Below are 14881 nucleotides of genomic sequence, written 5' to 3' on the forward strand. Positions count from 1 at the left end.
GCGCAATAAATCTGGTGAGTAACGCATCACAGCCTTTGGTGTACAAGACATTGTGAATGTCAAGATTTCGATAATTTTCACAGTTGAATAACTTAGTCACTCAAGGAAACGTGATTTTCGCAAGACAAATAATTGAATAAGAAATACCTTTATTTGCACTTATCTTCCATATTGTATTTTTCACTGCCTATTCACTCCTGCAGCTCACGGATAACATTGTACATTAAAAAGGAAATTAACGGAAAAAAGAACGTAAACAAAAATAAAAAGTCATCACCATCACAAAAAATGAATATATAATAATTTTTACTAACCTTTATTATGTAAGACTTGTTTAAAAGTCTTTCTACTACAATCGTGTATCGCCAACAAGATACGAACTATAGTCAACAGCACGAAACATATTTCTAATATGGCATTTAGAGCACTTGTGAACTTTGAAATTAATAACCACCACCCTCTCGATGTAATATACCAAAAACAACAACTAATTTCTTACCTTACATTTCTCCGCTTTTCATTTGAATGCGCTTTGATTTAAACAGGTGTTTGTTCTTGCGGAAAGAAGACGCAAAGAAATAGACACTTCAATTATTACTTTCTTAATTTCCTACCTTATATTTATCAGTTTTTCGTTTCATTTCCTTTATCTTCTTTCCCAATTTAGCTCCTCTTGTTTGCATAAACAAATATGTTGCTATGATTGCTTGCTTGTATGACTGCCGCGCCGCCATTGGAATTTGGTGGCCATTTTTTGAACTAATCCCCATACACTCAATTTTATATGAATAGACGGATAAATAATTGTAAATTTAGTGTTTTCATAATTTTTCCTGGGGTTTCAGACAATTTTAGAGGGGGTCTTCATTAGACTTTTTGCCGTATCTCGTCTCGTTCACCCCAAACATTTGTATACGTGAATGAATGAATGAGTGGTCGTTAAGGGGCTTCATGTTATATAGATAAATCGTAATATATTTATGCACGAGCACGCAAGCGTTACAAAACCAGCCTACGCCATGGGCATCGCCAATGGAAAGAAGGGGAGAGGTCAGCTACCCATCCTTTGATATGTATGTGATAGAGACATTTTATTCCCAATTTTCCTTGCAGGCACAATACTACAACCCTACGATTAGTATAATGAAGCCCTCCATTTATCCCTTAGCCGACCTAGTTCTTTCAGTTTCCTTACATTCCCTTTCACTGCGTCCTTATTAATATGTCCCAGGTACTTATATCAAGAGACTCTTCCTCGGGGGAGTTTTCCTTAAAATTTTCTTTTCATTATGTTCCTCATGTAATTAATTACTAATGGATCCTTACATTCACGTCAATTAAATCATGTAAAGTTATATATAAACACGTAAAAAATAAATGAATATATACCGAGCGAAAAAGAGCTTAACCCAACATTTACGCGGATTGGTTTGGTGGCCGCCAGAAACAACGCACTTCGCGTCATAATTTTAGATCCACGTTATATCTATTGATCCAACAGAAACTATAAGATATGAAAATTTTCAAATATTTCAAAAATTTCAAATTTATTTTTCCCGTGGGCAATTAATGATCTGATTAAAGTAAGCCCGTATCGAAAGCACAACGTACAACTTAATTTATTTCAAAGGTAGATTAGCTGGTGTCGTGACATGCCAATCGAGGCGTCATAAGAGATGGCTTATGGAAAGAGATGTACCTATAATCCCAAGGGGAATAAAAAAATGAGGCCCCAGTCCGCAACGCGGCTATGAGTACAGAGCGATCCACCAATTCTCAATATTTGCCGTAGATTATTCGCACTCGGAAATAATTGCATTTTAGAGTTATGAATACGACAGATGGTATTGTGACTAATATAAATTACGCTTGAGAACCCTTACTATAACTCATTTCCTACGATATTCTGATCGCCCTTCCATCAGGGACGTGAGTTAAGTGGCGACTTTAAAAAAACCAACTCCAAGCACGTGGCGGGTTACAAAAATTCTAGCGGCCCACCGGAGAATCCTCCACTGTAATATTAGTTGATATTCCATTTTAACGGTCTGGACAGGAAGCGTAACAAATCTTTCCGGCCGCTAGGTTTTCAGGAGCTTAACTTCTTTCCATTCGGCAACGGCTCACGAATACTAACCTTTCCCTTTTGCGAAAAAAAACAGAAGCGGTTGCGCTCCCGTCCGCCCGCAATCAAATGACGAACTGCGCTCTCGCATGTGATTACGCCAAGGTCACCTCCCGCGTCACTCGATTAGCTTCGCCTCCCATCTACTAACGGGAGCGACTCCAATTTATCAAGCGGACAATGGCCTCACTACGAACTCACTCGCGGCACGGCGACGATGAAAGGCTGGAAGTCGCTTCGTACTAGTAGCCCTTACGCCCAGTTCACAACAACTTAAAGAAGACATGCATCTCCTACTCGACCGGCCTTTGTTGGTGACGGATTTATCTCTCTTTCTATCTACCCTGTATCTCTGAAGCCACTCAAGCCTCAAAAATGTTTTCGGCCTCGTGAACAACTGCTGGCCATCCGTCTCGGACCCGCATTAGCTCCGGTGTAACGCTGGGCCTTTTAATATCTCTTCTTTTGCATGCTGATGACTGATCACCTCCTGCCGAACACCCTAGAGGTGGCTCGCAGGATATTATGTAGTTATCTCTGTGTTTGGTATACCTAACGTAGTCTTGGGTGCTTCAGTGGTTGTTTTTCATAGGTGACGGATTTATTCGCGTGAAACTTACGCATATCTTGAAAATTTCAGGGTAAGCGGGGTAGACCCTAATAAGATCGACCTTTGAAGAGTAAACTTCATGGAAATTCATCGTAGCTCATTAACAGGGATTAGGGTATTCGAAAAATGTTTTAGAGGTAAAGCCTGATCTACTTTTGCCTGTCTCTCGAGTGAATCCAAGAAAATAATGAAATAGAAGAAGTTACAATTAAGAAGTTTTTTTTTAATTTGAGGCGCACCCTATTATCTTAATCTGCCTACGGTGACCATTTTAAGATCACAGCGTAAGTATTAAAAGAAAAATCCGTCACCAAGAGAGACCGATCGAGGGGGGGTACCTCATAGGGAGGTAAGTTCGCGACTGTGCGATCCGAAACACATACTTCTCTCGAGTTTTATTTTAAAGACTTTTCAATCATTGACGACATCCATCGAGTTTGAAAAATAAAACTAAGACTTAATGACAGTGTATATGATAATAGATAATAAAAGACATTTTTTCAAAGTTAACCCTTCATCAAGCTATTTGAGCAGATTCCACTAGATGCCAACTCAACTCCCTTTCAGTTACTATGCTACAATCTATCTGCATTTGAGTCCACACCGTAACGCCATTTTGATGTAACTAAAGTGACTTGACTTCAATAACAATATTCATTCATTTACTAATCTATCAAAAAGAAGTACGGTTATTATCACGATTCCTACAGTATAACGAACATAACATTTGTTTGTTGACAAAATGGCATATATATTTACGCACTCGTCAAACTTTTTTCCCGCCAAAAATTTCAAATAAAATTTCCAAGAAATGTAGCATGGAAAAATAATTTTTGTGACGTCAGTCGATGAGTGATGGGCAGAGAATTTTGATCGTTTTCTATCGAATAAAGGCCATAACCTGAGAGAGAATCAAAGGAAAATGAAGAGAGAATGTGGAAGACTAGGTTTTGCGCGGAAACATCATGATGATGCAGTTAAGATACAAAAATTCTCCTCCGCAAAAATTCTTCTTACAACAGAGTCACGTCACCCCGAATGATTGGCCTGGTGTAGCGAGTATCTTAGCAGTATCCAGATGACAAAATTTCACGTCTTTGACGAGGCAAGTCCTACCAACTGGCATATGCAATTTACAACATGAGCCAACAAGGTACACATTTCTAAATGCGCGGCGTAAAAATTTGTGCACAACTAAAAGTTTCGCGGAGTGAGTGTTCACTAACGGTCTCGAGATGGGGAAAGAACCACGACATGCCAGGGACACTGTAGCACTCGTATTATCTGACCAATGAGGAAAACAAGGGAACTACACATTAGAGATCTCACAACATACAATACAAGATCGATACATAATTTTTGAGGGCGTACAGTAAGCGGAGCCGGATAAAACTGACGTGTACGAGATATTGATGTAAAAGTTAAATTCTTTCGAGGTAAAAAGTAAGCTGGGTCTGAAGATTTGCTAAATTTCATATTATTTATTTTACGTTGAATACCATGGAAATAGAAACTCGTGTAGAAGATATCAGACGAAAAATGCACGCTCGGACAAAAAAGAGCACTACCCGTTAAATATTCTCAGCCAAGGGCATTCAATATTTTTTAAGGTCAAATGAGAAATTGACCTTGCAATGAAAATTCACATAATGGCAGTTCTTTCCTTGCAGAGTTCATGGAATCAAAGGCTGCAGGAGGTGGGTAGAGTACGGATCTCAGAATCATCCACTTCCAGGTAAACGAGGAAATTCTGAACCTTGGACATGACAGAAGTCCACGTGAGGGAACGATACGGGTTCCGGGGAACGAATAAAAAATTAATGGAACCACTCGAAGGACGTTAAAGGGAATTAACGTCAGCATTGAAATTTTGGCATTTCACAGGATGATTGGAGATAATTGACGATACGTACGCGGCTTCAGCGCAGGTTTAAGGCTCTCAACCGGTCGTAGCTTCTTCGAAATCCTTTCTTCCTCATGTTGCCATTATTGATGGATATCGAGGGGCTAACATCAGCTTCGGAATAATTACCATGACGATTCAGAAACCTGAATAGCGGAGTGGTATACGAAGCGGCCCGGAGAGTCAAAAGGTCCGTCCACAGGAATTTTTTCTATAGCAGTTCATGTAAATTTCACCGCAGTTCACGCGGCAGGATGTAAATATTACACGGATTTTTTATCTTTTAAATACGGCTGTAACGAAATAGTTTCCAATTTTTGAGGATGCTACAAATTTGGTAACTCATAAATTCGGTAAGGAGGTATTACGTGAGGCATTTAGGTGAGCCGATTCTCACTCAATGTTACGTGGGGAAAAAGGGGGTCTTGGCAAGTATCACGTAATTTTTTTCCCGCAAGAAGCAGTGTAAAATTACGATCCTAAATACAAGCAGGGTTCCCACTCCAATTAAATTATAAAATTCACGGTTTTTTTACAGGTTTTAACGGTCTAAATTTCGTCAAATTCACGGTCTGTTGATAAGCCATTTTAGGCAGAAATATTTCTCACGGAAAAATCACCGCACGTAAACTAAAAATTTAACGAACGGGATAGAAGCCGTGCAAGAAAACTCAGCAATGAAAGTGTTATCTCTTATGACGTCACTCATTGTTAGAAAAATTCAGGGCCGGCTAAAGGTTGTGAGTGGGAAAATGGAGGGAGCCGGTTGGTAGGGAAGTGAAAAAGTGTCTGATTTTTAGCCAGGGTTAATGAACACTTTGGTTACCGGTTTTCCGATCACAGACATGTCGTCATGACACACGGATCAATAATTGCGCTTCGAATTTACGCGTGTAGATAAAATGCGTGCACAGTGTCTGCGCGTATATTGACCTTGAAACACAATCGGCATATCGACTTTTCTTTTTATCTGTCAATCGTAGATCTAAAATCAAGTTTGAGGGATTTTTTAAGCTTTTATGATGAAATTCCCGACTTTTCCCAGGTTTTTTTTTCACGGTGCACGAAATCCACGGCTTATTCACCGTTGAGTGGAAGCCCTGACTAGTCTTAACTAATCTTAAATGAAAATTATCAAAAAAATTATTTTTTAATGAATTTATTGCATTGAAGCATAGATTAACTTATTTACCCTGAAAATACGAATTTTGAACAAGATTCACTCTCACGTGAGATTAGCGGTAGGGGGGGGGGGAGGGGGTTCAGGAAAATCTCACGATATCTTGCAAAGGGGGGACCAAAAATCGCCAAAATCACCATGACACACGGACCAATAATAGCGCTTCGAATTTACGTGTGTAGATAAAATGCGTGCACAGTGTCTGCGCGTGATTGACCTTGAAACACAATCGACATATCGATTTTTCCTTTTAATTATTCCCCTATTCATTATATAGAAACCAAATTTCATTATTATCAATAACAGACACTTTGTTACTTCCACAAAAAATTTCTATTACATGACCGGTTTCAGCTGTTGCACCATTATCAAATACCAAAAATACTGACGGTGTAACAGAAAATATTGATCTGATAATGGTAATTTCATGATTCGTATCCAACCTCGAGGACACATAATTTCCGCGAATACAGTAGCTCCTTTCTTTCAGTTCACCATGACCTTTTCGTAGACCTGAGCAATATTCAAAATGCAATTTAGGAATGCGGAAAGTTTATGCATAGATAATTAGTGCCTGTGAAAGCTAATATAGGAATCATACCTAATGTCTTATAGGGCTCAATAAAAAATTCCTATATATCACCCGATAGAAATTGTCTCCTGATAAAATATCACGATAAATCGCATTATTTCGGATGGTATAACGTGATATAAGATATTCATCGCGTGATATATCGTGACATATATTGCTAGCGTGACATTTTGTTTTTTGCTATCGGATGGTATAAAACGATATTAACAGGAAAGCCATGAATCACCTTAGTTCCACGCTGGAACATGCGATACCAGATATATTCCTGACATATGATCCATCGTAATATTAAGCATATTAGGTATTTCAATATATCTCTCAGGTCTACCCATTTACCCAAATGCTCGCTCACGCGTCCGTGGTTGGGGAGTGAGCTTTGCTATTCCCGCTCTAAATGCCAAAGGCCTTAAGAGAGGCCAGCGTGGTCCTCGATCGTCCCTGGAAGTTCCAAAAAGTCGGCGATTCTCCAGGAATTCGATAAGCTGTCGCGTAGAGCTGGGAGGGGGAAATGAAGGGGGTGAGGATTTCCAAAATTAAAACGCAACCCATAGGATGACTGGAGGAAGATCACGGGAAGAACAGGAAAAACATATTCGTGGCGTCCTTGAACCGAAGTAGCAAGGCGCCGCGCGCCGAGGTGTCGCCTTACCTTGAACCATGATAAACATCCCACTTCCCGTGCCATCAGTTTTATCCGCAGCTACTTATAGAAATCGTGGTTCCGAATTCTAAACTTGAAACCCAATGCAAAGAAGTAAATTCAAGCAAGATGTTTTCGATAAATTTATTCTCGCCGGTGAATATAACTGTTCACTCGAAAACCAAATGAGTTCCACAAGAAAAGTTTCATGATAAAACGATAGTGATACCTACGAGATACCCTTGATATAACAAAGGGTCTCATCTCACCTGGAAAGAGGGGTGTAAAATATCCATTACCGATTCTTTTTAAAGTCAGATATGAGAAGTAGTCATCATTAGGCTGAATTATGATAATTTGGCCGAAGCTCAGGACATAAGAAACGGAGAGCGTTGAATATCGAATATTGGCTCGCCAAGTGTCGGCGCAAAAAATGAAAAATCGCATAAATGCTAATAATTATGGAATCAAGCTTCGAATATGGGAATGCTCAATTTTTTAGGAATGTATGTAGACATCGGCGTATCAATATCATTATAGAGCCAAGGAAAGTGATTATGACTCACTATAGTATGAAATTTGAGCCATTGATATATTTATATTTTATTCGAGTTTCGGCATAAAGTGCTGGGAAGTGAACGAAGGTAGATTTTTGTAGCGAGAGAATGCTTTCAATTTGAAAATCAAACAAGGGCTCTATTTTAATACCTTTTCAGTCCATGACCAAACTGATATGACAACTCCGAGGAAGGAGATAAATGTTCAAAGTGTAAGTAATGACATCAACTTACCAAATATTTCCCCTTGGCTGGCGTACTCGGAGACGATGTATATCATGTTCTTCGTCTCCATGACCTGGAAAGTAGAATAAAATTATTTTCTATAACTCATTGTATGTATAGGGTTTAATCAAATAAAAATGTGAGATAGTCCGAAAACAAGCCATTAGAAAGTGAAACGTAATACTGTAGCATGAGCAACTTTTCTTTAAGTATTCGAAATATAATAAATCGCATTAAGAACATGGACAGGTAATGGGGACCCATGATTATGGCCTATGTAACGGACAACTTAAATAGAGGTGGCATTGACGCGAGAATTTATGAAATAACTTAATAATTGACACAAGAAAATTTACTGCACTGAATGTCATCCATAAATCCTTTGATTAGCAACGTAAAATTTGAATCATAATCGACAAGATTTGAAAGCGTGATCAGAATTCATGCTATGCACTAACATGGTTCTGGCTTCCCTAATTAGCATAATAAAGGGTTTTCCGAGGCGTCTTTCGTGCTAAATTTTAAATATCAAAGCGATATGATGTTGGGGATTTCCTTGACCTTTTAAAGGCCTGAACGCGTTTATTTAACATGCAACTGCACAAAAAGATACTATTAAAGACAATTACCGGGGAAAATCAGGGAATTTTGACATATTTTCTCACATTTAAGTGATAATATAAATGAATTTCCTTAATTTATACATAGAATCATGCCTTGTTAATCAATTGAAGATAACTTAAATGATCAACCTTCTGGTCCAGCGTCTAAAAAGTTATTTTTCTGATAGTATGGAGCTGTTTTAGTTATATGGTATACTTATGGCATTTTGTAAATTAAATACAACTGGAAATTTACCAAAAGTACTTAAATACAAAATATTGCAAAATAATACATAATGAAAATTAATGAAACCGGTCGGGTAAAGAAAATTTAAGTACTAGTGGAAAATTACCAGTTAACATTTTTTTGGTAATTGCTCTCAGTTATAGACTCGGAATGTACACAAATGATGATGACCTTACGGGGAATGTGCTCGTTCATTTAACATTTGGATACACAAATGATTAAGTAATATTCCAAATAATAGTCTGGGAATATCAGGGACATATAACTATTTGTTCTCACAGTTTAGACGCAAGAGAAATATTTTGTCCTCTATCAATACGTAGATGAAAGGGTAATTTAAAGTATAGATGGTGGTAGTGTTGAACGAACCGAAACGTCAGAAGAATCCGAGGCACCATAAAGTTAAAATATTTTCATAGGTAAAACAAAGCATAAATGCGTGCATAAAATTGTGACGAATGAAAAGGTTAAAACTAATGGCATAATTTTATCCAGTGAAAGAGACATTGTACGAGTCACTTTTGCGGGATGAAGCCCAAAGTTCTGACGAATTGGGATCCTCTGATTACGACGAGTCCTCTGTCACAGATGCTGGCGATTAATCCAACCGCTTCGAAAAAGATGAGCAACACCGTGCGAAAACAATTTTCTGGGTTTCAAGGCCCTTATGGCATCACTGATTTACGGCCGACGGTGCGCCTTATCAACCACTTACTGCGTATCAGCGGGTGGGCTTCCTTCTTGGAAGGCGAGAGGCTTCAGGTTGGAGAGGAGGAGGAGATGGGGAGGCAATGCCGCGAGACAGAGCGACGACGCGACGCGGCTTATTTAAGGAGGTCATTCATCAATCTTTGCCTCCCACCGCCACAACCGGATATCATCACCACGCGGCAAATATCTTTTAGCGGCTGAGGCGCGGAAAATAATGAGTTACGTAATCAGAGCGGCCACTCAGCAGAAAAGCTGGATTGCCGTGCCTTTTCCAGACTACCTCCCCAGAAATTTTCCGGTATACTTCGTAAATTGGAAATAAAGAAATAAAAACTTTGTAACGTTCAGTGCCATAATAGTGAACCTTGCATAATTGCTTTTCTTTATTTTAAGTTATTTCTTTATTACCAATATGGAGAGGTTTCACAAAGTAAAACCTGAAGTTATCAGGTATACTTCGTAAAACCTACTCAAAATCAGCGTCTTTACGATGAAGTAAAAACGGAATTATTTAAGGAATTACACGCTGCGACGCGTAAAGATCTAACTATTTATTCTGCCAACAGAACAGCTGTAGTAAAATATTTGGCTACTAATTATACTACTCCTTGGTCATCAAAACGACTCCAAACGAAGATAAATTTACAATTAAATTAGCAGTTATCATAATATTTCTAAGATTTAGGAATCGATTTAATGAATTTACTCACTTTTGCTTTTGAAACTTATACCTTGCTGGAAAAAAACGAAGTGAATACTGGCATAATGAGACCACTGAACTGACACACCGCTTTGGACTGACAATGGATCCGGGAACCCAGGGCGGAGCAGCATGGGGTACACTCTTGAGGGCCGGGAACCAAGTCCGAGACATATACGCCCGCGCCTTCTCAAGAGGGGAAGGACTGAGGAAGGAATAAAGGATGGGAGGCATAGCCGCGATGAAAGCGCGACGACATCTCCAGGGGGAGTTTAGGGAGGGAAGGGCGGGACGGGAATACCCTCGGCGCTATAGAAGCGACCAGGGCCCACTATTAGCGAAATAATAATTTAATGTTTCTACAAAAAAGAAAGATTTTCCTATGAGGAAGAAAAATGCTACGATTTGTCGCAGATGTCGCAGGGCTTTTTCGTATCGTTTCTCGGCCTTATGGCTAAGATCAAAATGTAATTGGACTGACAGTGGATTCGGGGTTCCCAGGGCGGGCCCCGCGAGGATACAACTCGAGGACCGGGAACCAAGTCTGAGACTTATACGCCCGTGCCTCTCGAGATGGGGAGGACAGAAAGGAAAAAGGAATGGAGGTATCGCCGCGATGAGAGCCCGACGACGCCTCCAGGGGAAGGACGGGGAAGGAAGGGAGAGGACGAGGAATCATGCACCGTCACAAGGCGGGCAGGTCCTACCATCAGCGAAACCAAGCATACGCAATTAAAATACTAACGATCTTGGAGGAGTATTCTATGAGGAAGAATAATCCAACGATCAAATCGTTAGATAATTGGACTGACAATTAAAGAATTAGCTTTCAAGAAAAATGAAATTGAAACAATAAATTATTTAGTGTATCTACTAAGTGATGCCCTTTTTCTTACACGCCAAACTATCTCAATGAAAACGAGAAAAAACATGCAAACCTATACATATGCTCAGGAGCAGGTTTGTAGTACGTTTTCCACTAAACATCCAAGACATTTTAGAGGATTTTGCTCATTATTATCGAGTTTAACTATATATTTTATGAAAAAACTATTGGATACACGAAAAAATACCATTAAATATAGTTTAAAATTTCTTACTGGTGGCTTTTATTTTCAGCAAGAAAGTGCCCCAAAACATTCCTTCTGTTTCGCTCTTCTCGGTGAAAGTGAATTATTCATGAAGTTGCACGTACGCTCTGGATTGCATGAAAAGTTTTATGAATAGAAGGAATACGAGAGTGAGAGAAAAGTGGCAAACGAGTAAGCGAGTTTTTGCGACGCGATTTGAACGCGTTGATATCATTCGGTTTGGCCTATGTGCTCTTAATTCCAAAGTTCCTCCCGCGACGCAAAGCGGTATATGTTAAAATATGCATAAGAGAAAACGACATCAGCACTAGGAATGAAGACAACTCATTTCACGAGGGATATTCATGACAGGAGCACATTATATATCATCCATTAAGTACAACAAAAACGTGCTAGAAAAAGAGTGGTGTCCTCTGCAATTCCTTACGCATGTCTTTTATGACTTCATGGCTTCTTCCCATTCACAAGGTCATACAAAAAGAGCTGAAGGTGGTCCAGGAAAGAGAAAAAAATACACATGTGATTCATTCTTTCCTAAAAAATGCATTGAGGGCTGACGCCACGATAGAGTTGTCCAAAGGATGTTAAAGGAATAGCTAATAATAAGACAGACAGAAAAAATAAAGATATACTTGTACATGACAAAAATAACCGAAATACTAATAATTAAGCATAAGAAATATTTAGTACTTGATGATTTAGTAAAAATATTATATTCAACGAAGAAATGTACAATCACACTGACAATTTTACTGCAAAAAATGTTTGCTTTGTTTGGGCGAGTTCCTCAACCTCGGGTATCAAGCAAGTACCTACTTTGACTGATTAAGGACAAAACCAATTAGTACCGATAAAATTACAATGAAGAATTAGATGGCAATAGTGAAATTATTAGTAATTGTGTGCTGAATACGAAAAAAAGGGTTAGGGATAGAGAAGGTCTACGGTCCCGGGGAACAAGGTAGCCCGTGAAGCTGACTCGTGCGACCTATTCATGCATTCTCATTAAATCGCAAATAGCCTCGTTCACTCAAATCAGAAACCGCCATCACTTATAGGAATTGGGTTGATGGGAGAGAAAAATAAGCTAATATTAAAAAAATCTTCACTATTCAGCTATTCTCTCGTAATAAAAAATATGAAATTCGCCGCCCACTTTCAAGAGTTGGTGACGTCACTGGAATTCCCCTTCATTTACTCGTTAAAAGAGGACCTTTCGTTGAGGGAAGGAAATGCTAACAAGAGTGTTAACAACGACGAATCATACACGGCCCACACACAAGGCTGAGGAGCAGCGGAGAAGCATCGACACACTCTGGATGAGTTCGTGACGTCATCAACTTACCAGCGAAAGACTTTTTGATTTGTGATTTTTCGTCGGGAATAGCTCGCTCATTAGGCAATGGATGGAAAAAACAGAAATACGTGGGTTTCAGTGTGGGTGGGTTATTTCTTTAACTCAAATAAAATTGATAATATTTTGATCGTGCCTATTTGGAGAGTATACCATGAGACTCGCAAAATTAATCCCATCTTTTCACTATTTCTTATATCATGCAATAATTTCGTCCATTTTTCCTAACATTCCCGCCAATACAGATGTGAATATAGGCTTAAAAAAAGATTTTTAATAAATCTCACTGTGGTAGAATTAGCTCAAATGACGTGGATATACTGGGTTACGAAACTCTGGAAATAACATAGACTGCAATTAAGACAGAAAAAGAAAATTGAAATAATTTAGTTGAGAAGAAAAATTGAACTAAATACGGATGAAGAGGTATACTGGAAAACTACCACAAGCCTCCCAAAAATATAATTAGTAATTATAAATTCAAAGATACCATTTAAATATAGATATTATTTTAATTGGACTGAACTGACATTGGACTCACTGAAAGTGGAAGAAAAGTGATGAAAAAGTTGCACCTCGATGAATAAAAGTAGGAACGCTCTTGATTGCCGCGATAATAAATTATATCACGATAGTGATTGGAAAATAGATGAGTGAGGAAAGCTTTCCCAATATCTTTCATGCTGTTCATTATCTAAACGAAAAAATAATAAAAAAATACAAACGGAAAAGCATTCATTCACTCAAAGAGCTTACAGATGGTAACATTATGGATGAACTAGAAATGTTATTCAGATATTGAATCAATCCTGAGCCAGTCAAGCATGGCTTAGCGCTTCACTGATAAAAAGCAGTAATTCAGAAAGAGTTATGACCACTCAATTTTATGATGACCACTGCTAATCCATTACAGCTTGTTTTCAAGATAGGTGGAGAGTGACATTTCTTTCATCAGAATGAGGTACAATAGAATTAAGAATATTCGAATATTTTCATGAAAATGACACATACATCGTTTATTGAACCAACCTTTTTAAGCCATTATAGCCCAATGCTGCGTCTGACAATAAGTGACACTAAAAATTTACATATTTTCAGCTCTATTCAGGAAAGGTTTAAATTACGTGTTCTTTTGGGCTTTAAAATTTAATGGCGAAATAGGTAGCTGCCACAATAATTATGACTGAGTAGAAAATTATCATATTCTTAAAATGAGAACACTTGAAATTTAATTTATCCCAGGAGTAGCTCTGGGTTAGAAAAGGGTAATGTCGCCGAGGAAAGATTAGTTAAGATGACAAATAATATGCATTGACAGTGTTCCGAAGAGTGTGATGTGATGTGACGAAGTAAAAGTAATAGAAGTGCTGTTAACAATTACTTCTTTAGTAATTTTTGCTTGTTATCAATACATTTAAAAAAAGTAATTTCTACTTTTGATCTACTCCAAAGGTCGTGCGAATAATCGCTACACTTGAGTAATCGTTTCATTTCAGTATTCAAGAGTAAAATTTTGAATTTCACGCGCGCTAATCGAAAGGAAGTTCCTAACCTCATCAATAGACGTAAGTTTTTAAAATTAGATTAAATCACAATTAAAACGCTGGTTTGTATGTTTGTACTCCACATTTGAAAAGATTTGGCACGGTTGCATCATGTACAGGAATAACATCAAAAGCAATTTTAATCCGCCGACTGATTAATTTTTCAAAGAGTAATAAGTAATTTTAATTTTTTACGAATTTGAAAGTTAGTTGTGATTGAGCCCCATTACATTTTATAAGGACTTTTCCCATCACCGATTCCGAAGCCCTGAAAAGGATCTACCTTGCGATCAGTGGTGGATCCAGAATAGGGACAAGGGGGGGGGTAAGTAAGGGGTAACCTCCCAGCAGTATTGCGGGTCCGAACAAAATTACCATTCTATCTAGTGTAAATTGGATATTCAAAGGGGGCTATAGCCCCCTTAGATCCACCACTGCTTGCGATAAAGCACCAAATTCATTTTTCTGGAAGCATTTCAAGTAAATTTGCCACATCACATCTTCATTCATGCATTACCGTCAATATAACAACTAAAGAATAAATCGCTAACGTTGGGAGGCACATCGAAGCAATTCGCAAAATAAAATCTCTCACTCACTTTGACCTTCAACCCCAAACAAATCCCATCAATTTGAAAATATTCATTTATTTGAAGATGACCCATTATTCATTCCATTTTTTTAATCTATATATATAAAAGAAAGTCGAAAATCGTGTTAGTTAGAACACTTATAACTCGAGAACGGCTGCACCGATTTTAGTGACATTAGGCTCTTTGGATTCGTCTCAGCTCCGGATA

General features: G+C 38.3%; 1 protein-coding gene across 1 annotated transcript in view; it reads right to left on the reverse strand.

Moving 5' to 3' along the window:
- LOC124153627 overlaps positions 1-14881 on the reverse strand; it is a 168391-nt gene that overhangs the window by 52915 nt on the left and 100595 nt on the right. The window contains exon 3 of the mRNA XM_046526917.1: positions 7842-7905. Coding sequence (XP_046382873.1) covers positions 7842-7905 — 64 coding nt within the window. The remainder of the gene's footprint in view (positions 1-7841; positions 7906-14881) is intronic.

Source organism: Ischnura elegans, chromosome 2, assembly GCF_921293095.1.
Source record: "Ischnura elegans chromosome 2, ioIscEleg1.1, whole genome shotgun sequence".
In the NCBI taxonomy this organism is placed as follows: Eukaryota; Metazoa; Arthropoda; class Insecta; order Odonata; family Coenagrionidae; genus Ischnura; species Ischnura elegans.